The following is a 24733-nucleotide window of genomic DNA, read 5'->3' on the forward strand; positions in this document are numbered from 1 at the left end:
TGAGGGTTGATGGGGGGGTGGGAGGGAGGGGAGGGTGTGTGATGGGTATTGAGGAGGGCACCTTTTGGGATGAGCACTAGGTGTTGTATGGAAACCAATTTGACAATAAATTTCACATATTGAAAAAAAAATAAATAAATAATAAAATAAAATAAAATTTGTTATCTTTGGGGCACCTGGCTGGCTCAATCGTTTAAGCATCCAATTCAGCTCAGGTCGTTATCTCGCAGTTCGTGGGTTCGAGCCCCTCATCAGGCTCTGTGTTGGCAGTGCAGAATCTCTTGGGATTCTCTCTCTCTCTCTCTCTCTCTCTCTTTCTCTCTCTCTCTCTGCTCCTACCCCACTTGCTTTCTCTCTCTCGCTCAAAATAAATAAATAAATTTTAAAAATAAAATAAAATAATTTATTATCTTTCTTATTTTAGTATTATTGACATACAACATTTATACTAGTTTCAGGCGTACAACATAATGATATGTTATTTTTAGAAGAAACTCATTTTTAGTGTAGGGCTAAAAAGTTCTGAAAGGAAGAACATTTATTGAATCCCTATCGCATGCAATGAGCTTTACATATTTATGTCCCTGAACTCATTTAATATTCATGCCAAAACTCTGAAGTTGTATGATTACTCGATTTCATAGAAAATCTGGGTTTTGAGAAGCTGCCCCACTTGTCCCAGGTTATGTAGAGAGTAAATGGCAGCTGTGGAATTTGAATCTAAATACATCTCAGCCCAAATCCTATGCACTTAATCCTGTACCATTTTGCCTCCCTAGCCTGGAATCTCAACTAGAAAAGGTCAGGGGTTTGTTTATTTGCTTCAAATCTTGAAAATTCTCTGGAAACGATTCTATCTCGGGAATCAAAATTCTCTTAATTATTATAGTTGAAAGCTTAGAATACCACCAAGTACTCATCAATCAAACGCCAGCAACCTACACTAAGAAACTCAGATTTTTATAAAAAGAGAAAAAAAGAAATGGTAACGATTCTTTTAACCTACCAGCATGCTTTTTTCTTTTTTGCAGGTGCATTTATAAACTCTTGGCCCGCCTTTAAATAATAATAATAATAATAATAATAATAATAATAAGACAGGAACACTTTAGCATGATTTAAAACCCCTGTGGGATGTATCTGCAATTCTGACAAAATTATTCTATATGCTTCTGAAGATGTAGATGACCCTTCATGACCCCTCAAACTCTACACACATATGACTTCTCAAGATTAAGTCCAACTAGAAATATCTGACTTGAAAGGACTCCAAATGTAAAACTCTTTTATTATTCCAAATATGTCCTAAGGAAAAAGTCTGATCTAAAATTTTAGTATCTGGGACAACCAAGTGAGAGAAGGTGGCCTCGCCGCTCGCCGAGCTGCAGCGGAGACGGGCTGTGAACCCTGCACTTCCCTACTCTAGCTGGGTGACCCCGGCAAGTCCACTCTTGCCTCTGGGCCTCAATGTCCTCATCCGTAAAATGAAGGTAATAATGTCCACTTTGCCAAGCTGCTGAGAGAATAAACAAGGTAATAACTTGACACAAGTTAGTTTTTTTCCCAACTTGGGTCAGAAAGTGCTGTCCGCACCAGATTAAGGTAAAATGCACCACGTAGAAATGCTCTGTCCAGATACTACAACATTTTGCTTTTCCGTAAGAACAATAAAAGCTGAGGAAGCCCAGTAGCAGCCTACACTGCAGGGTGTGGACCAGATCCCCCCCCACCCCCCCCAGGATGGCCCTGGAGGTGTTTCGGAGCTGGAGCCTAGGCTGACTGCACAGATTTACTTTCTGGGATAAAACAATTTGTACTGGGTTGTTTTTTCCTTTTGTTCCCCTACCCAGTCCCCCCGCCACCCCCCCACCCCCCGCCCCAACAAAACCTTGATCCCACCTCCTCTCAAGATCTCCCCAGCCCTCAGGTTAGTGCGCGTCATCAGGCTCCTTACACGGTGTTGTGAGGAAGGGATCCAGTGAACCCGCAACTCCACAAACCAAAGCAAGAGTAGCAGAGAAAAGCCACTCACTTCTTCCTTCCTCTGAAAGCTGGCTCCAGGTTGGGTGGCGAACATCTCAGAACTGCCCCAAGGTCCCAGGCTGCCCCGGCTGCCCCACCTGTTGCCCCGGGCCTGGCATCCCAGGAGGCACCTGCGGCCCCAAAAGGCTGCGGTGAGGACGTGTGTGTCCCAGGGTAACCGGCCGAGTATGGTCTTCCCAGGGCTCTGGAATGCTCCGCAACCCCCAAATCCTTTGAATAGGGTAGGCATTTCCCCCAGGCTTTCCCACATTTACATATGAATCGCCCGAGCCCCCTAGGCTATCGCGCCGGGAGGTTCTAAAGGATGGAGCTGGAATCCTCCAGAGGGACCGAGCTGCAGAAAGCGGCCCAGCTTTGCTCAGACCCCTTCCCCTCTCGTATTCCTTTCCTGTTCCTGACACCATCGCAATTTCACTTCAGGGGTTTTTGACCCAAGAATATTACCTCTCACTTTGCCTGCCCCTACTAAGCTTTGTTTGGGGGGATGCTCTTTTTAGGGAAGAATTCTGAAGGCCCATCCACCTCTCCCTTAAGAGGCCACACTGTGAAGTGGGTGAACTTTGTCAATTTTGTCTGCCCTAGGACCTGGCTTTCTGCAGCATCCCCCTGCCCCCCCAGGCCAGCCCACCAGGCTGGGGCTTTGCCCAGAGACCTGGATCTCCTTCTTTGGGGACCTTACCCTACTGCTAACAGAATGCAGATCTCAGCTGGGCTGCTCCCAGCACAGCAAAAACCGCACAGAGTAGTTCACAGGGACCCGGAGCCCTGCTCACAGCTCACAAACACTGACACTTGGAAAGTAACTGGGAAGAAAAGAAAGTTGCAGAACAAAAGGTTATTTTTTGCAAGACAAAATAGAGAAAAGGGAAAAGAGAGAAAAAAGAAATCCTGCAAAAAATCACTACACATTTCCATAAATGGACATAATACAGAAGTCCAAAGGAAAAGGGATTGAAGGGGAACACGCCGCCCTCACACCTCAAGGAGGGAACTGGATTGAGGGTAGAAGGCTCAATGGGGGCCTGAGCTGAATCAGCACTTAAAAATTTTTTTTTTAATTTATTATTTTTTTTATTTTTTATTTTTTAAAATTTACACCCAATTTAGTTAGCATAGAGTGCATCAATGATTTCAGGAGTAGATTCCTTAATGCCCCTTACCCATTTAGCCCATCCCCCCTCCCACAACCCCTCCAGTAACCCTCTGTTTGTTCTCCGCATTTAAGAGTCTCTTCTGTTTTGTCCCCCTCCCTGTTTTTATATTAATTTTGTTTCCCTTCTCTTATGTTCCTCTGTTTTATCCCTTAAAGTACTCATATGAGTGAAGTCATATGATATTTGTCTTTCTCTGACTGACTAATTTCACTTAGCATAATACCCTCCAGTTCCATCCATGTAGTTGCAAATAAAAAAAAAATTTTTTTTAACATTTATTTACTTTTGAGAGAGAGACAGATCATGAACGGGGAGAGGCAGAGAGAAAGAGAAAGACAGAGTCTCCGAAGCAGGCTCCAGGCTCTGAGCTGTCAGCACAGAGCTCCAGGACATGGGGACATGGGGCTCGAACTCGGTGCTTCAGCTCACAAGCCCTGAGGTCATGACCTGAGCTGAAGTCGGATACTCAACCGACTAAGCCACCCAAGTGTCCCTGAATCAGCACTTTTTAATCTCACAAGAATCTATTAATGTATTGCCAGTAATTTAAAATAAACTGTCATACTAAGAAACGTCTGTATTGGTGAAATTTTGAGCAATCTCCGAGATGACAGCTTTGATAAAGAGCCCTTCCCACCGTGTCTAAAATCTCACCGTTCACTTGTGAGGCCCATCTTGTTGGGAGCCCACATTGTGGCTTCCCTCCACCATCTAGCGCAGCTCCTTTCAGCTTTATGTTCTAACAAATACTTCTGTGGCACTTTCTGTGTGTGTAAAGTGCTGATCTAAGCACTTTATAAATACTGGCTTATTTAATCCTCATAACACCACAACCACACTGTGCCCATTATACTGAGCAGGAATGAAGACAAACTCAGTAACTGGCCCAGTAAGCTCAAGACTGGCTCCTGTCTGGGCCCCTGACCAATAGCTACTCTGCCTCCAGGCCAATCATGGGAGTTGTGACCTAAATTCTACCTGTGGGTTCTGGGGGCCACCCGGTAGCTACTAACCAAACAGAGTGGCTCCAAAGCACAACTTAACCCCTGTAAAGCCACAGTTCACCCACTATTAAGTGAACAATTACGTATTGAAGCATATCTGCATATGTTCCTATGATTATATCTATAAAACCCCATTTCGTATCATGTAAATAATCCTTCAGACAGAATCAAATCTAGTACTGTAATACACAGTAAATATTCCATGGTATTCTGGATAGTTTATGGCTGAACACATGTGAAACAAAGGAAAAGACTTATCTTATCCTGTCTTTTGACAGCTTTCTGACTTACATATCCATCATCTTTCTCAGGGAAGGGGAGAGCCCCCTTCAAAAAACCTCAGCTCTTTCTTGTTAACCCTGAAAGACACGGTACCCAAAGGGATAGGGCAGCAGGTAGAAACTTTTAATGCTTTCTCTTCTTCTTAAAAAAAAAAAAGTCAAACCTTTTAACCCAGGAGTCTACTTTTAGGAATTTATTACATGTAAATCATTGGACAAATGCACAAGATGTACATATAGGGAAGTTCTTCAATGTGTAAAAAAAATTTACAAACAGTCTAACCAGAAACTGCCAAACTTTCTCCAAAAAGCGGCCTGGTTAAATAAAGTATGTCATATATCTGTATGACAGACTACTATTGTAGCCATTCAGTACACATTTATTTTTTTTTAAGTTCTTTTTTATTTATTTTGAGAGAGAGCGTGAGTATGAGTGGGGGAGGGACAGAGAGAGAGAGAGAGAGAGAGAGAGAGAGAGAGAATCCCAAGTAGCTCCATGCTGTCAGTGCAGGGCCAGATGTGGGGCTTGAAGTCACGAACTGTGAGATTATGAGATCATGAGCTGAGCCGCAACCAAGAATTGGGCGCTTGACCGACTGAGCCACTAAGGTACCCCTGAGTACACATTTATATTTATTAACATGGAATATTGTCTATGAAAAAGCATGTTACAAAATAGTTAATGAAAGAACTGTAATTCTGTTAAAAAGGGAAAATACTTTCAGTGTGTATATTTGAAAATGCATAAGTCTTGATAGTGATGGAAATTCAGGTATCTTTCCCTTTCTTTGACTGTATTTCCTAGTATTTCTACAGTGAACATGTAATGTTGATATAACAAAGAATAATAAAGTGGGGGGGGGGGGAACATCTGCTAGAAGATGAGAATAGTCTAATACCAGCAGCTCTCAATTACTCTGTTAATCCATTTCAAATTCTTTCCTCGCTTTTTAATAACCTGAGGTTTCTTTCCTGACCTGAAGAACGTGGGCAAGGAGACACTGCTGAAGCAACAATTTGCCAGTCTCCTAAGAAAAGCAAAACCACACTACCTTTTGTAAATTTGCTCTTCTTCCCCCCAGGCCCAACCGGAGGAATCAGAAATCCTGGTTTTCCTGATCTCCACACGACTCAGGCCAGGCCACCCAGCCCCCACCAAGTCTTCACCTCCAGCACCTACAAAACTCTACTGGAAGAAGGTTTACTCAAAGTAAAACTTCAGGGGCTGTGGTCACTGGCTTTTCCTCAGGGCTCACAGCCACCCAACTTCAGAGAGGAATCATCACATTTAGGTCCTAAATCTCAACAGCAACTGAAAAAAAACTTTCCCTGTGGCTCGTACTCATTAACCACCCGCCTACTTTGGCAAGCAGCTTCCAGCACAATCCCTGCTGGGAAAGTTTCCACCTGGGGGGGGGGGGGGGGGAAGCTCAGCTCAAAATTTCTCATTTCTCCTTTCCTTTTCCAGGCCCTGTGGCCTTCAGAAGGGCAAAGGAGTCAAGTGCCCAAAGTACAGGAGTCTGCAATTTCTTACACTGCCAGGATGGGAAGTTTAATTCTAGGACCAACTCAAACACCATTTTTGGACACTTACCAAATACACATAAATCCTAGAGGGGTGTGCTGTTGGTGTGACATTATTATTATTATTTAATCCTTAGGCAGCAGAAATGAAATTGTCAAGAGGGCAAAGATAGTTTTCATAAAATAATTCACTAAAAATAATTTATCACTGTTTAATAAGCAAGCTTTGATTATAGTCAACCAACAAAACTCTATACACAAAGCTTTATTTTCTAAGCACACACACATCTGATATTGTATTTACCAAGTCTCTTGAAGGAAGTTATTATTGCTCACATTTTACAAATGAGGAAACAGGGGCACAAACCAGTGAAATAGCTTGCCTGTGATCACAGGGCTGATAAAGCTACATATTCAAAACCAGCATCCCAGGCCAGTGCTTTCCGTGAAGGGTCAAGGCCTGTTCTGGATTATGTCTTCTCTGTATGCACAGGGCCATTTCTGGCATTATATTTCCAATTTTAATAATGACACTACAGTGATGTTTCAAAATTTGCTCATGTCCGTGCCCCTCTGGCTATTTTTCTAACATACTCTATAAAACTAGACTTTCTTCAACTTCCGTGAGATGGTTTACTTTTAGTCCTTCCGTTTGCCCTCACAGTATTTTATGTATCTTTTATAACTGTGTAACTCCCCCACATCAATTCACCTGAATTATAATCTTGTTCAAGTTATAACTATAAAACTTATGAATATTTATTTTTTTAAGTTTATTTATTTATTTTGAGAGAGACAGAGTGCACACAAGTGGGGAGGGACAGGGAGAGAGGGACAGAATCCCAAGCAGGCTGGCTCCATGCTGTCAGCACATAACTCCATGTGAGGCTCGGACTTATGAACCATGAGATCATGACCTGAGCCAAAACCAAGAGTCTGCGCTTAACTGACTGAGCCACCCAGGGGCCCATCTATGAATATTTAATAGAGAGCTACCAGAGTGCTAGGCGATGGGGCAAACGTAGAGAAAGCTGAAATGCCCTCAAAAGCTTTCTTTAGTCTCATCAGGAAAGTCATTTCATCTGTCCCGTGTTCAAGAACAGCAAACAGAATAGGGCTAAACTAGATGTCTTTAAAGTTATTTCCATTTGACTTAATCTAGTTGAACAGGCAAAACATAAGTTCATGAAACAAAAGAATAGTAAAAAATTGAATCAACTTAAGCATTAAGGGTTTTGGTTATATTTATTTCAATGAACCCAATCTCTCAAAATAAAGATTATTTCCAAGTATGATCCAATATTTTGATGGTAAAATCTCATTAAACTTTGGATATCTGTCATTACATACTAGTATCTTATTTTCTAGTTGACACATGGAAAAATATAAAACCTCAATACAAGGAAAATATAAATCAGGTTTTCCCTAGGACCCCAATCATAAGTGCCATGTTGGTTTAAACAAGCTCTGGGCATCTCCTAGATCTCCCCTGGCTTCCATTTTGGGCCTGTTAATGATGCTACTTCTAGATCTTGAGAGGGCAGCAGGTGTAGTGAATATAGCCCTCAAACTACAAAAGCCCTGGTATCGAGCCCTGCCTCCCCTCCTACCTGTGTGATCTTAGACATGTTACATGACCTCTCTGGGCCATTGTTTCCATGTATATGTAACAAAGGGGCCTTGTTGGTCACTTCCAAGATCTAAAATCTTACATGACTTCCTACTCTGTTACTTAACTTACTCCTCTCAGTTTGGAGTAACCACATCAACTTCTTCTTTTTTTTTTTTTAACGTCTATTTATTTTTGAGACAGAGAGAGATAGAGCATGAACGGGGGAGGGTCAGAGAGAGAGGGAGACACAGACTCTAAAACAGTCTCCAGGCTCTGAGCTGTCAGCACAGAGCCCGACTCGGGGCTGGAACCCACGAACTGCGAGATCGTGACCTGAGCTGAAGTCGGACGCTTAGATGACTGAGCCACCCAGGCACCCCAACCACATCAACTTCTAACTAGTCCCACAAGAAGTGCCACTTGTATGTGTCTTTGGACACATGTAGACAGTTGGCCACTTCCTTTAGTGAGCCCTGAGAACTAGGCATATGCTGCGATTATTATGGAACCTAGAACAGTGTACTTCCAGTATTTGTTTCCTTCTTAATCCTTGAACATGACAAGCTCAGCTGGTCTCCCTGCCTTTCTGCTCACCTACTGTCCTTTAAGCCATACAAAGGCCTCTCTAGTCCCTGGATTAGACTTTTCTCTCAACTTCCTCCTTAAGCAGCAATACAACATAATAGGTACTATTTTACCTTTTCTTAAAAAAACACTGCCAAGTCACATTTATTCTAGGTGTGTGATGCCAGTTCAACTTTTGAAAATCAAATCATATGACCAAGTCAATTGATAGAGAAAAAAATGCATTTGTAAAAATCTGACATCCATATACAGTAATAAATACCAGAAAACTAGGAATAGAGCGGAACTATCTCAATTTGGAACAGAACACTGTATTAAAACCCTAGGGTGTTTACTTTTTGCTGTACATATTCTGTGCCCCAAAATAGAATTTGACAACACACATTCACTGAGCACCTACGATATGCCAAGTATTGCTGGGTTCTAGAAACGCTACCTTTACCACCATCACAAAGCTTAGACTCCACTGGACTTTTGTGCATACCTAATCCGTAGTTCTTAGCACAGCAACTGGTACTTAATAAATGGCAACAATTATTATAACTTAGAGTGCCCTGAGCACTACTCTGCTATAGCTGGGATAGAAGACATTACCCAAAATTTATTTTTTATTTATTTTTTTTTTAGGGAGGAGAGGAGAGAGAGAATCTTAAGCAAGCTCCATGCCCAGCATGGAGTTTGCCACCAGGCTCAATCTCACAACCCTTTGATCATGACCTGAGCTATAAAAATCAAGAGTCAGATGCTTGTGGTACCTGGGTGGCTTAGTTGGTTGAGCATCCAACTCTTGATTTTTAGCTCAGGTAATTCTCTTATGGTTTGTAGGATTGAGTCCTGGGTCAGACTCTGCACTCACAGCACAGATCCTGCTTGGGATTCTCCCTCTTCCTCTCTCTCTGCCCCTCCCCTGCTCACTCTCTCTCAAAATAAATATTAAAAAAAAAAAAAAAGAGTCAGATGCTTAACCGACTGAGCCACCCAGGCGCCCCTACCCAAAGATTTTTGAAACATCATGAACTATCCTAACTTTTATGAAAATTTTAGTTACAATTTTGTACATAGTTACCCCTATGGCACTGGGGTAAATGAGGTTTAAATCTTCTTTTATGCAGGGTGGGGGCTGGAGAGCAAGAAAACTGAATTCCCTATCTCCAAATCACTGAGGAAAGAGCTAGAAGAATTCTCTAATATTTTTTGTCTAAGTATTGCTGTAAGGTCAGCACTAAGTAGAAGCATCTCCACATTTCAGTAGATGCTAAGACGCACAGTTTTGCACATTCTAGCATTTCTGAAAGCAAGATATGTTTTCCAAGTAATAGCATGTTAATGTTTAATCAGAAGTTTTCTTTCTATTGGTACATACAATCATTCAGTGTCTTATAACAGATGGTGTTTTAGATTCAATGAAATGCAATATATTCTATCGGTCTCCTCTTGGTTTATGATAAGAAAAAAAATGGGTTTCTTAAAAAAAAGAAAAGGAAAAAAGGGGTTTCTTGATATGGTGGAATGAGGTCCGCTGTGGAACCACGTATACAGACATGTCCCTTCCCACCAGAAATCACTGTGTGTGGGCACTATGGCTTTACAGCCTGATGGTCATGCCCAGCATGGGCACTTCCTGGTTTCTCAGGAAATAATCAAATTGGAAAGCTCTGGGGGATCAGGCTGGGTATGTCAAGTTTCTGAGCTCCCACTTTGACGTTCCATTTAAGGCTAGGCCTGCCATGGTTTTGCAAGTTAGTAGCTTTGATTCACCCCTCCTCCCACTGCACCCTCTAATATCCCCAGGTCCATGTGAAAGGAGATGCCCCACAAGGGCACCTCTTCCTATCCACACTCGACGTCTTGCCTTTCCTTCATATCTTTTGCTTTTGCAGAGACCTGGAATCTTCCCAGGCCAATATCCCTATGTTTTTGATGAAACATTATACGAAGACAATTTAGGTAATGGCTTGTGGAAAAAACATACAACCTTCCTTGAGAATACAGCTCCTGATGGCAGAGGCAAGGGCTTTGGGTTGGGTGGGAGTCTGCCAGACTGGATCATTCCAACCACAGGATCATCTGATTTTCTTTCCCAGACTTCAATTCTCTCCCAGCTCTTGGGGATATATGGCCCTACATATATTGCCTTTTGCCTCCACATATTTACCCTTTCCTCTCCTTTACCTCCTACCTACCCATCTATCCTCCAACAAGCAACACCTTGATTTTAAAAAGTAAACACGTGAAAGCCGTGTCCAACTCTGTGCCCCTTCAGCTGCAGTCACAGGTCTTTGGTTCTTTTTGTGAGAGGTCTTGAAAGAGTGGTCTTCATGCCCTCCTTCTATGACTGCATCATCCATATAAGTCCTTTGCAAGTAATTCTGAATCATCACGGTTCCAACAATATTGTCTTTTCAGTCAACCAACAGCCTCTTCGACAAATCCAATGGCATTATCCTTGATTTCCTTGGGCCACTTCAAAGTACTGGCCATTCTCTCTTATTTTAAATTCTCTGGTTTTCTCCTGACCTCTTCATATGATCTCGCCCTATGCCTCTTGCTGGCCTCCCTCCTCCTCCCCCTTCCCCCAAACTGTGGCTCAGTTCTCAGACACCTGATCTTCTCCCTAGTTGCTCCTTTCCTCAGAGAACGTATCCACTCACAGTTTCAGTGATTACAAGTGAGGAGATGATTCCCCACAGGCAGACCCAGCTTGCCTTATTCCTCAGGCTCTGCTCCAAACTAGCATCTGGTCTCTAAGATTTTAATACTCCAGTGCTCCACACACTGTGGTTCCTCCTTGTCACCACAACCATGTCTCTTTGCTTATAAAGTTTCCCCAGCCAGGAATGTTCTCCCTGCTTCTCTCTGCCTATGTCAACCTCCATTACTCACTCTCTTCAGCTTTAGCTCAAGTTCAAACATCTTCCTTAAGTCTTTTCCCATAACTCAAGACTGAGCTTTCCCTCTTCTGACTGTCCACAGCATTCACCATCTAAACCAAATACTCGTGTACTTTATTACATTATTCATATTTTTACATTTGCCTCTTCAATTGATCTGGAAACTTCTGTGTGTGTGTTGGGAGTGGGGGGAGGCATCCTTCTCCGGATACCCCCAATACTTGGCACAGTGCTGAGTACAAGTTCTAGTTACCAAATCCCTGTTGAACTGCATTCAAAGGGGATGTGGGATCTGTATACTGGTGAAAGAATGATGGCAGCTCATGTTTATTTTGCATTACTACACGCCAGGTTCTACTGTGCGGTTCTAGGTACTTCTGTATCTATAAACTCACGTAACCCTCATAATACTGCCACATAGTTACATCATCTGGTTTTACTGATGAAGAAACTGCAACATAGAGGGATTAAATAATTTACACAAGTTTACACAGGCAATAGGGCCAAGTAGGGGAAAAGGTACCTCATAGTTCCCCTTATAGGACTTATAAAATTGTATTTTAATTATTTGCTTATATGCTGTTTTCTGTTTGAAACCACAAGTTCCTGAATGCAGGCACAAGTCTTATCCATCTTCTCCGGTGTCTCAATAGGGACACAGCTGGCATTTTGGCCAGGACAATTCTACATTGCATAGGACAGGTCTACACACTGAAGAATTTCAGAGTCCCTGGCCTTTGCCTTCTAAGCCCAAGTAGTCCTTGTACCCTGCCACTGTAACAGCCAAAAGATACCTCCACCCAGTTCCACATCCTGGGGTTGGTCTGGGCCAGCCAAGCCTCAGAACGCCTGCCCCCTCGAGCCCACTGCATACCAAATCGGCACCATCAGTCATCCATGTAGCCGTGATTTCAACCAGGTGACCCCCCCATCCTGGACTTCACCTCTACCATTTGGACCAGGGATTTGTACCTAATCAATGAATGGTTAGTTCATATGATGAAGACTAAAAAAAACACAAGGTGAGTCAATGACACTCACTCTCCTGGGAATCTGAATTATGAACTATCAGCCGGGTCAGACAGAAATAGAAGCAGAAGTTGCAATAATGTCCCAAAGACAGTGTTGGGACGAGTATGGTTATATGTAATGAAAAGTGAAGAGGGTGCAGAAACTATGAGTAAATGGGAAGTGCTGGTCTGCAATAAGAGGCGACCATACAGAAGTTCAGAGAAGGGTACAAACGTCATGAGAAAGATGGTCCCTGAAGGAGACGCAGAAAGTGAAGAGCTGGGCCCAAGGGTAGCTGGTTGCAGCCCACTTGTACCGGAGCAGTAGCCTCATCCCTCCTCAGGATCTTCAGGCAATCTAGGTGGAACCAGAATGTAACACAGTGTTTGGTGCTCAGTACGGTTCTGTTAGATAAAAATAGATGAGTAGCTAATATGTATTATAAGAGAATGAAATTAGAGAGAGCGGCACAAGGTGCTCTGAGAATGTCCAGCACGTAAATGACAGTGGTTCCACCAGCACGACTCATCCTACCCACAGTGAAATTCCACAGTCTGTTTTGCTGGCCCTTAGTTACTGCCCAGTTAATTCCCAGGAGTATGGCCCCTGTCTCCAGAGTGGCAGAGACCTCTTGGCATCTATTGCGCTTGTGGCTTCTAATCAGCATATGAAATTAACCAGGATGAAGAGCTAATGTCTTGGATTGACTGGCAGACATTTTATTCCAATAGTTTGAATACAGTCTGCAGCTACAAAGACATCATGTTTGTATACTTGCAGTGAAAAGAAACCTTGACCCACAGAGTCCTAAAAACTGCGCTACCTGTGGAACACTGGCAAAAGTGCCTTCAAATCTGTGCTGGTTTTTATCATCTTGGGAGAGAACAAAACAGATTTCCCTGGATTCTGTTGTTCCACGGCAATTACCGTCCAAACTTTAAAGGAATCGTGAGTATATCTTCATCACCACTTCCCTCCTAAACCCCATGTAATGTGCTTTGCACCTTGGTTGCTCCTCTTCTTCACCCCATCTGGCAAATGCAAGGTCTTTCTTTGGTCCACACGCCTCCCGTATCTCTGCTGCATGTTACACGGCTACGCCCCCCTCCACTTGAAGTCTCTCCCCTGACTTCCCTAATACAATACTTTCTGCTTTTTCTAGGTTCATTTATATGGCATGAACGCAGGGCTGTGCTTCTGGCTTCAACCCTGGTGACGCAGTAAAAGCACTGGTCTGGGCATCGGGAGACCTGGATTCTATTCCTGACCTAGGGACTGATTTGGGACATATATTTCAATTTCTCTGCGCTCCATCTCTTTGGTTATAAAAACGGTGGGTCAGGGGCGCCTGGGTGGCTCAGTCGACTTCGGCTCAGGTCACGATCTTGCGGTCCGTGAGTTCGAGCCCCGCATCGGGTCCCTGTGCTGACAGCTCAGAGCCCGGAGCCTGTTTCAATTCTGTGTCTCCCTCTCTCTGACCCTCCCCCATTCATGCTCTGTCTCTCTCTGTCTCAAAAATAAATAAACGTTAAAAAAAAAAAATTAAAATAAATAAATAAATAAATAAATAAAAACGGTGGGTCAGATTTAAGTGTTTTTCAAACATTTTTTTTTTTTTTTACGGTAGCCCACACTTTACACTGTGACTCAGTATATACATGACATGTAACACGTGCGTGAGGATACACACACGCTCACACACACACGAAAGTATCACATGCATACTTTTCCTACACGAGATGTGCTACGAAATTTTCTACTCCCTTTTATTTTTCAGGAATGCTGCTTATAACCCACAGAAGAGACTTTAAGACCCACTCATGGGTGGTTACCCATTATTTATAAAACACTGGGCTTGCTGATGTGTCGTGAGACAGGAGGATGCTACTGCAGCCCTCCAATCCTGAACCTCCAAGCCTGGACTCTCACCTGAATTCCATGTCCTATTCCTCTCTGTAACAGTTCCTCATTTACATATCCTAATATCACTTAACCCATAGTTAACACGGAATTTGAGGCACCGCGTCCCTTTCCCATTTATGTTACTAGCAAGTGTAAACCCTTGGTGCCGACTTTTGGTCTAGCAATGGGAGAGCAGCTTACATCGTACCAACCTCCCTATCGATAACTATTAGCAACCCTGGATAAGGCATTTTTTTAAAGTAACTGTGTGAAGGTATTGGAAAGCAACCAAAAGCAGGCCGAAAACTAGAGGGGATAGGACTCAAAACAAGGGATGCAAACTAGGTTAGATCCATATTTATCCAAATTTTACTCCCTGAAGTCAATCCCTAGTCTTCTAGAATGTGGGGAAAATCAAGCAAAAATGGAAAGCCAACAACTGGCAATCTTATTGGGCTGAAGAGTCAAAGGCTCATTTCTGGGGCTGTGAAGTGGCTAGGTATTATGAGTGAAATCCTGGAAAAGAGGAAGCCACAGAGAGAGCAGCCCAAAATCTGTGCAGAAATTCCCTGCTCAAATCCTTGAACTATGCATGCAGGTGATGAGACTCCGGGAAGCCAGCAGAAAGCAGTAACAGCTAGAGGCCAAAAAGCCTGGCAGATATTCACAACTGCTTGGGGCTGAGAAGACACGGCTTGAAATTTGAGTCCCTCTAAGTTAAGAGAGTCAATAAACACTTCATGTTGCACTGAAACATCAAAAAAGCTGCACCCTAGAAGACCCACCTCTCAGGAGGAGGGGCCCACACCCTAGGACTAAGGGCAAAACCCTAACAGGCATGCCCTAACAATCTCTAAGCCTGAGGCCTCCATAGGAGAATGAACTGATAAGGCAGGTGAGGGAAGGGCACATTGTGGTAGAAGGACTTGGTTTCTAGCTTGAGAGACAGGCTGGGAGTGGCCATTAGATAGCACCTTGTTTCTCAGATGGAGTAGGGGGAGGCAGGGGAGGGTGGGAGAGGAGGAAGGGATGGGACATTCCACGTAGATAATCACACCTGCAGACACAGGGCCTGAGGTCAGATGTTCAGTGGGGGTCAATCTGGATCTCAGGAGAGAGGGGACCATGCAGTGACAGACTGGTGGAATAACTTGTAAGGCTGAAGGGAGGCGGGTGGACAAAAGACCAAGAAATCACAATTTATGAGCACCTACTATGTTCCAGGCATGTCTTTAAGGGTTTTATTTATGTTCTCTCACTGACACAGGTGTCATTATCTTCATTTTATAAATAAGGAATCTGAAGCTCAGAGAGATTAGGTAATTCACCTCAAGTTATACTATTAGTAAATGGTGGGGCTGAGACGTGAACTCCCAGCAGAAGACAGACTCTAACACTTGTTTCTGTAATTACATGTTGTAACTGTAACGTTCAGCAAGGACAGTGGTGCCTGTGCTGTGAGACAGCCAGCAAAGAATGTTAGAAAGCAAAAGGATTTCAGGGCAGACTAAGATTCTGTTATAGGCCAAGGAGGACACTAGTGGTATAAGCTAGGGATGTCAATTAAGCTAAATAGGAATACCATCAAAACTGAAGCCCTCGAGCATAAAGAGAGAGTTGTAAAAATGTAAGTGACAGAAGGGGGTACTGAGCTGGTTTAAGAGAGATCATAGGGCAAATTGCACCACTCGGGAGAGAAGGGCTTGACTCTTGTTAAGTCAGACAGAGTAAACACACTTAGATTACACTTAGGAGGCTTAATACAATAAGGAACTAAAGATAGGAAACAAAGTTCATGTACGGAACAGATGTGGGGGAAGGGAATAGGAGCAATACAAAAACCAACATAAGGAATCACAGAATCACTTGTGTAATTGTGTGTGTGTGTGTGTGTGTGTGTGTGTGTGTGTGTGTGTTTTGATTGTTGTTGATTTGAACTGGAAGGAATTTAGAAGTCATTCAATCCCTATCATCTCAGAGCAAAAACACACCTAGAAAAAAATGGCTAGCTGCTAAATACCTCAGCCTTCCAATTAAAGCTGGGCTTAGTTTCATTTTTATCTTTATAAATGCAGGTGGAGACCCTGATTGATCCAAAACAATGCCCTGGAAATTCTGGTTAGGTTAAGCCTGTGCCGGAAGCCCACGGATAAACCACTGGCAGTTCTGGGATCACACCAGGGACTTGTCATGCCCCCACCAACAGTGAGCCTGTTCTGAAGATCTAGATGAGAGACTTCCCGCTCAGGAGGAAGGTGTGAGATGGAGTTTCTAGATCATTCACATTTTCTGACTCTAACCCTTATCCTCTGCTCATAACCTACACCACCCTCAAATCGGCCTCCACCAGAAAGTTGGCTTCGTGAGAGAATAGCGTAAATAAAAAGAAAGACTTAACAGGGAATCCAGTAATTATAAAAACAACCACAACAAAACAAAACAAAAGGAACATAATTCATTTCAGAGAACAGCAGAAGACAAACTGGCAAGAAAGAAACAACCTCTACATTATAAAAGACTCTTAATGTATCATGTTACAAAAACTTCGTTAAGGCGAAGTGAGATGAAGTAATTTGAATGTACAAAGCATCATGAAGAATATAAATAATCCTCTGATTTCCAGAAGAGTTGTAGTGCTCATCATTCACTTAAGATTCCTGAGTGTAAAGATACAAACACTCTATAAAACAAATTAAATCTTCTTTTCCCCAACGTCTAAAGAAGCGTAGAGATGGAGAGAAAGATCCTGCCAGGAAAATAAATTTTCGCTTGGTGCCTCAGTAATGAACTTGCCATTCCCATGAGACAAAGAAATATTAAAGAAAGAATGGAAAGATATTTGGGATTAGAGACCCCTGACAAAACCAAGAATGATAAAGATATTTCCCATGAGAACACGATCTCGTTCTGGAGGCCATGGTGTGTGTTTATAGTGCTGTATCTGCTCTTGCTCTGAAAAGTGCCTCCCAGAGGGATTAAATCTCTAAGGTTGTTCTCACTCAAGATACACTGAAAAAAGAATTTCGAGCGCCAGTTTCCTTAAGTACATGGGTGTTCCTAGTACCTAGATAACCACCCCTTTTACCTACTTTCATGTTTTAGCATTCTCATAAGGCTGGCTGAGTTCGTACCTTGAGTTTTCTTCCTGTTTTGCACAAATTCTGAGCGTCTCAGGGTGCTGGGTGCTGTGCGGCGGTAGCGACTATTCCTTTTCCAAGCCTCAGGGCCATTTGTCTTTCTCTCGTCCTCTAAATGCCAGGTATTCTTTCCTAAGGAAGGGCCCTGCGGAATGCCGCTATGGTGTTCTCCCCGATCCCCTCTCGTCCACTGATTCCGCAGACCATCCGGGAAGATCCCTCTGCTCCCAAGGGCCATCATTCCTGCTCTGTCCATGCCACTGTCCTCCAAATCCTTCATCTGATGGGCAGAATCTGTTTCTCTGTAATTCTGAAATTTGTACTCACAGTTTGCAAATAGAGTGTCGTGGCCTTTATTTTCTGTATCAAAGTCACTCTGATCCACAACAGGAGTCTTTGTTTTGGGATAGATTTTATCATTTTGACACACACCTTTGTCCCCTTCATAGTATTCGGCAAATTCTTTACCTTCATTGACACCATTCAAATCTGGGAAGTCCACAGACTGACCATTAATATAATTCCCAGGAACCTGACATAAATTGCTGCGGTTTCTACAATAAATATTAGTTTCTTTACAATCCTCAGCATTATAATTAAAATTCCTGTGGTCCACGTGCCACTTTTCAGGTTGACCACCATTCCCCACAGGATCATCCAAACCACTGTGGCGAGTCTGTTGTCCAGTTTCTTTAGAGTCCTCAGGATTACAGTTCAGATTCTGACCATCTACGTAGCCATTCGTTTCCCTATATCCTTCAGCTTTCCAGCTTTCTGGGCTGCCTGTAAGCCAATTATCCTTCGTCTCGGGGCTCAGATTCCCATAATCTACATCTCCTGAGTTCCAGTAACCATCACAGCCTTGAATCACACTTCCATAGTCCATACAGTCCTTTCCACTTTCCTCTGCTTCCTCGTGGTCTGAACTTGGTTCACTCTGCCCAAAAGCCCAGTATCCACAATGCCTTTTTCTGAAGGGCCGATTGTGCCCTGACGTCCAGTTTCTGGAATCCGAGCCGCCTTCTCTGTAAAGTCCATCCAGCCCTGTAAGATCCCTCTTCTGTAGACTCCTGTGATCTTCATACTCCCAGCTGGAGCCCCAGTGCCCTTTCCTGCCCGCTCCTCTTTCTTTTCTATATTTGTGGGTTTCACACATGTTCAGTGCACTTAAAGACTCGAGTTTTGCTTCCCTCTTCCATGGGCCTGGGTGGGGCTGAAATGTGGACAGGTGCGGTTTAGCCCAAGGCTGTATCCGTCCTTCTGAAAATGTCTCCCAAAGTGCTCGAGACACTCACTCTTCTTGCTCCTCCAGCTGGGAGCACAGAGAAATGTGGAGTTATTTCAACCTCGGATCCAATCAGTGAGCTGCTATATCTTTCCCCACAGAGGCCAGAAGATAATTAGTAACTAGTGTTCATGTGATTGGAGTTGGCAGCTTCCTTTGGTGTTTCCCTCAAGCTGGTCAAACTGGCTTGGCTGCTTTCTGTGCTGAAGGTGGAAGTATTCTGCTGTTCTAAAGGTTTTGTAGAAAAAGCACAGTGAGCAAGAACAGCCCCCTTTAAAAGCCAAGGTAAGGTCATCTATCAATCTCATCGGCCTCTTTAGATATTTCTGTAATCAATCAGGGGTATAAATAATGTTTTCATGTGCAGCTCAAACTGGACCTCTGTTCCTCATCTTCCAAGTTCAGCTTTCTAATCCTTAGACATCTGAAACTCTGCAGGTCTCTGTTTCCCTAAGAGAGAGAACTCTTCCTCCTGCGAGAGCTTTGCTTTTTATGGGAGTCAGGTTACTAGTTAGTGAGTACACACTCAAATCGCAAGTGGTTTCAACTCCTGCCTGCAGACGCAATGGGGCATCCCACTGAAAGGAAGAAAAAAAACTTCCTTTCTACTCTCATCTGGTGTCTGAGTAATTTTAAAACTGTCCCCTGCAAGAATGTAGTTAAGTATGTTTTTCACACTTCCTTTGATACGTGCCATGCCAGAGAAGCATGAACACCATTTCCTAAATCTCTTCTCCATCCAATCATGCAGCAATATTCAGGAACTGGGGAATAAGGTTAGGAAGCAGAAAGGTGCCTATAAAAAGACCTCTGTGGATCAACAAACATTAGATGGGCACCTATTATAGGTGAGGTATTGAAGAAGAGAGAAAAAGTGAACAAGTCAGTCCCTGCCTCTTGCAATGCAGGAGCAACCCCACAACAGAAGATCTAATGTGACAGGTGCTATAACAAACACAAGGGCAATGCAACAAAGCAAAGTCCCCGGCAGGGCAGCTGGAGGGCATCATGGAAGTGGCGGCATTTGAGCAGTGCCTTTAAGCACAAGCAGGATTTCCCCAGACTTTCTACATATGGAGGACTAGGAGATGGGGAACGGTCTGGAGGACGGAATACGTAGAAAAGTAGTAAGAGAAAAGGCTGGAGCGGTAGGTTGGGGCAGATCCCAAGGGACCGAACGCCATTTACTTCATTCAAGGGAGAGTACTGTGCTCAGAGACAGGCTTTGGTAAGATGATTTAGCTAACTGGTCATCTATCAATGTCCAGGAACAGTTCTTTGAACCACTGTCTAATCCCTATTTGTGAAACAATATAGACCAGGGTTAGATGGTGTGTCAATAATTAGATGTTTACTCTTGGATGAACCACTCACTCTCTCTGGGACTCGATGTACCCATCTGTAGACATCTAGGCCCACTGACCTCTATGACACCTCTGATTCCTTCAGTTTAAAAAATCCATGTTCCATTTTCCTCACAACTTGTTTGTCCTTTCCTCAAATACCTAAGGCGCTAGTATGCACCCTTTGGCTGCAATCTCTGGATTGCCAAATCTTCTGATGTGAAGGTTTCTGTTCTGTTCCCTCACACCTTCCAAACCAGTAGCCATAGCAGCGGCAGCCCTGGAAGCTTCTATGTTTTCACTGTGAGAATGTGCTAGAATCGGGGCGAGGGCTAGCAAGCTGACAAAAAAAATTTTTTTTTTTTTTTTTATCTTCAGTACCCTGCAAAGAGGGTACTGTATTACCCTTACTTTACTGCTGACAAAGAAAGAGTCTCAGAGTTTCAATAACCTGGTCACATAAGCTGGTACCAGCCAGGGCCACAATCTGAACTCAGATCTGTTTGACTTCGTGGCACTAGACGAACAGGGACACTCAAAAACGTGCTAGAAAACCTTAATTTCCCTCAAACCAAGCAAACGAACAAGTAAACTCTATCACGATCTAAGTCAGAGGTGGGCCACTTCTGAGGCAGGTGTGCTCACACTGGCCCCTTCCCTTCCCCTGACATTCCCTCTGTGCCTCCAGTCCTGGAGTCTGCCCGTGCCCCCTGCCACCACCCCCAGCCCGGCCACCACAGGGCCGTTCCTCGCCATTTGACCACAGTGCACATCTAGACTGGCACATAAAGTAAGCCAGGCACACTTTTAAATACTGAAAATAAAGATTAATCTTTCCCCCACTGTTACTGGAAACAAAGTTCCCTTTAGCTACTTTGTATCTTCGATAAAGATAGCACTGTAAGAAACACACCTAGTACATCAACCAAGAGAAGATATAAAAGAGGATAAATGACGGAGGCCCTAAAGTGCCACAGGGCCCTGATGCTTGCTGTTTGTCACCAGAGTGGGGGCGATCAGCTGCAGTGACTATCTGTGCACCCCTCGCCCCCAGTAGACAGAAATACTGCTATATTCAATGGTAGGAGGGAAGACAGGCAGCAGGATTTAGAAGGAGACAGAAAGAGGGAGAAGGTGCCAGAAGGGTAAAGGAAGAAGAGGGAGGAGACTGGAAAAGAACCAGCAAGAACACGTGCCTCCCTACACTTCTGTTAATGTCTCTGTTAACTATGCAGGTCATGCCTCTCGTCTGGTGACCGACGCTTCCACACTAAGGGTGCCCCAGTGATGTTCTCTGATTCCTACAGTTCTTGCTGTTTTTCAGAACACTGAGCAAATCTCTCTCTCATTTCACCTACGTCATTTTATTATGCGTGTGTATCTCCATTTATTACACTGAATGCTCCTTGGAGGCAAGGACCATGTCTAACTTATGTCTCAGTCCTCAACACATCTCTGCACATGGGTTACCCAGCAGGTACAGACAGGTTTGAGGAGCTGATGTTTGCAGCATTTATGGGGCTAGATGCCAGGCAGAGAGCAGGACAGCTTGGAGGTTAAGAGCACAGCTTTGCCAGCCCTGGGTGTGAGTCTGGACTTTGCCACTCACCAGCTGTAGAATCTTGGGGAAGTTACTTAAGCTCTCCAAGTTTGTTTCGTCATGTTTTCATCTTAAGCACAAAAGACATGACATTTCTGTGGAACATAATTCTAAAAAGCCTCATTATTGATAAATTCCCACTACCTGAAACTTGAGACACTTTTGTTCTGCCACCTGTATATCTAATGCAAGGATGGTTCTCGAGTGTATCTCAAACCAAGTCACAGGTATGGAAGGCCATGGAAGAGCCTGGAACTTGCTATGGCTTTGGGGATGGAGCACTGAGCCAAGATTCCCTTCCAGCCCCTCTTCAGGTCCTCAGAAATCATCAAGCTATCTGGCAATCCCCCAGGACTTTAGGACTTCTCATATTAAATGATCACCTTTAAAAATTTTTTTCATTAGTTTTTTAAATGTTTATTTATTTTTGAGAGAGACAGAGTGTGAGCAGAGGAGGGGAAGAGAGAGAGAGGGAGACACAGAATCTAAAGCAGGCTCCAGGCTTTGCGCTGGAGCACAGAGACTGACACGGGGCTTGAACTCACGAACCACGAGATAGGACCTGAGCTGAAGTTGGAAGCTTAACAGGCTGAGCCAGCGAGGCGCCCCTAAGTGATCACCTTCTTGAGGACATGCCTAAGAGCTCATCCTCACGAGTCCCCTTGAGGGTAACTGTTGCTGCCGCCCCTGTTCAGCCCAAGTGCCCTAGTTCTTCCCTGATCCTTCACAGCAAATCTGCTCCAGGACACCCCCCGGCCCTGCCCCGCCTCCGAGGCTGCAGTCCCCTCAGACCTGAATGCGCTCGCATAGCGGTCCTCTCCCGAGCATAGTTTAGATAGAAGTTTCCTCTCCTTAATACCATCTGCTGTCCATCTCTCAGAAGATGACTCCACTTCTGGCCTTCCCATAATACTCTTTCTTGTTGGAACTTATTTTTCCAGTCGCTTGTAGAGGGGCAGGTGAGCGTGTGTACTTGGCCTGCCTTCTCGAGCCAGCCTCTCCGGACCACCATTCTCCTGCTGGGAGTTCAATCGGTATCCTGCAATTCCTACATCCATACATTACTTTGTATTTTCCTTCCTGAGGACACGTGGGTTTGGAGCTCTCTGGCACGCCTGCCCAAAGTGACACAGCCGTGTTCTCCGCGAGCCCTAGACTAATGCTGGTGCCTCACTTTCTTTCTCTTCCTCCTTTATAATTTATTTCTGTTTCCTCATCCTTTTCCCTAGCAAATCTACCATATCCTACTGTGTCTGTATCCATACACTCTGCCTTCCCTCCTATTAAAATGGAGAAACTGTCTCGGCTCTGATAACAGGCCAGTCTCTCTGCTGGTTCCCTGGATCCCAGTCCCCCTCACGCCTCAGAGACTGTGTTCCAGCAACAAGGCCCTCTCCCTCTGCTTCTGCAACGCAATCACTCCAATGGATCGGTCCCACTCACTGGACTATCTGCGTCTTCTCCTTTGCTGGTTCACCTTCCTGGTCTTCTACACTCCCAAACACTGGTGTGCCCCAGGGCTTCTCCTAGATATGCAATTACCTAGCACATGGCAGGAATGCAGGGAACACTGATAGGACTGGAAATGTGGTTTGCAATCTTATTCAGTGCCGCTGCCTCTCAGCCTAAAGGAAGAATTTAAAGGAGACCACTACGGCTAAAGCTACTCATAGGACATCAGTGTTACAGCCTCTGGTGGTGTGGACAGAGGGTCTGGAAATAGAGAAGAAAGACACCTAAGATCTAAAGGTTAAGTTCCCCAACAGAGGAAGAAATGAAGCACTAATGAAAAGCAACAACTGACTGGGAGGAGGGAAGGCAGAAGCAGAGAGCATTCTGGGAGCACTGTAAAAGGCAATAAGGGCTGGAGTGTTGGAAAATAAGAGGTGTTTGGGGGGAAATGTGATATGCTCTGAAGGGTGTGAATATTCGCAATGAGACAGGGCTGTGAGAAGCACTTAAGATGTCTCAGAATTTATACCTCGTGATGAACTGAAAGGGTTATGAGTTAGGTGAGGGCTCAGAGAGATGAACGACCAGCGTGGGGACATTGCTAGCATGAATGGGTAAGCATGTTGGAAAGCTGTATGACTTCCTGATAAGCAAGCAGCCAAAAGTGTATCTGTGCAGAAGGGTTAAGTATTTTTTTTAAAGATATCAAGACATACATATATTCTCTTATAGTTTTCAACAGATGAGAGTACTAAAAAATGCTATGCCTGACAATAAACTATTTTGGAAGTAAGTTGACAAGGGTCTTTTGGGGTCCCTCCTCTGTGAGCCCTTGAATTTCTGGGTTTTTCAGGTGCTGCTTCCTACACCCACTCTCAGAGATCAAGCAGTCCTCTCTCAAGTTGAAACACGCCAACATCATGGTGTGGCACGGTGACAGGGCACAGAAGGCTGTGCAATGAAACCGACCTGAATTTGAACCCCAGCCCTACCACTTACTAACTGTGACAGTCTGGGTCAACCTGGGCTTTCTCATTTGTCATATATGCACAATATGGAGGATTCATGAAAGTGTGTCAAAGACCTAGCACTCTGTGTGACAAGTAATAAGCGCTCAATTAATTATAATTATGATCACTGTCTTACTCTTTCAGTTCCTTCAGCTAATGGTGAGGTTCAGTGCCTGGGCCACTTCTGTGTATCTATACTCTTTCTTTTCTTTTTTTTTAAGAAGTAATCTCATTAAACGTTGTGGCTTTAAATAAAGTTTATGGGCTGTCAAAATTGATTTGTCCCAAATGTACGTCTCCAACCCTTACCCCTCTCCTGAACTCTGGGCTGTATATCAAACTTGCCTAATCAATACTTCTACCCGGATGTTTTATGGGCTCATCAACATGACCAAAACAGAGCTCCTGACCTCTGTCCCGTCCCACCTCCCCCACCAACCAGCATCTCCTGCAGTCTTCACCACGAATTGAGAAATTACTGGCAACTCCAATCCTTCCAGTTGCTCACCCGCGGGGTCATCCTTGACTCTTCTTGTTCTCTCACACCTCACACCCAATCCACCAGCAAATCCTACAGGCTCAGACTCAAAATATACCCAGGACCACGCACTCCGCATCATCTCCAGTCTACCATCCCGGTCCAGGCCGCCATCACCTCTTGCCTGCAGCATCACTGCAGTAGCCTCCCAACTGGTCTCTGTGCCCCTACCCTTGTGTCTTTCTGTTTGGCCTCCACACTGCAGCCAGAGTGACGCTATAACATGCACCAGATCTTACCGCTCCCCTGCTCAAAACCTTCCCGTGGCTTGTCTTACTCTGAACAATGAACTACAAGACCCACACCTTAGCTCTAGCTGAACTGGCCTCCTTGCTGTTCCTCAAACACTAGCTGCACATCT

The 24733-nt window shown here is 44.1% G+C and overlaps 1 protein-coding gene across 3 annotated transcripts in view; it reads right to left on the reverse strand.

The window, feature by feature from the left end:
* Nucleotides 1–24733, reverse strand: part of DNMBP (dynamin binding protein) — a 117602-nt gene that overhangs the window by 30397 nt on the left and 62472 nt on the right. The window contains exon 1 of one of the 3 annotated variants that reach the window (XM_049645566.1): nt 17139–19369. The exons of the other annotated variants lie outside the window; for them this stretch is intronic. Coding sequence (XP_049501523.1) covers nt 17139–18300 — 1162 coding nt within the window. The 5' untranslated portion in view covers nt 18301–19369. Of the gene's footprint in view, nt 1–17138; nt 19370–24733 lie in introns of those variants that run through there. 3 annotated transcript variants of the gene reach the window in all.

This window comes from Panthera uncia, chromosome D2 (assembly GCF_023721935.1).
Source record: "Panthera uncia isolate 11264 chromosome D2, Puncia_PCG_1.0, whole genome shotgun sequence".
NCBI classification, from domain to species: Eukaryota; Metazoa; Chordata; class Mammalia; order Carnivora; family Felidae; genus Panthera; species Panthera uncia.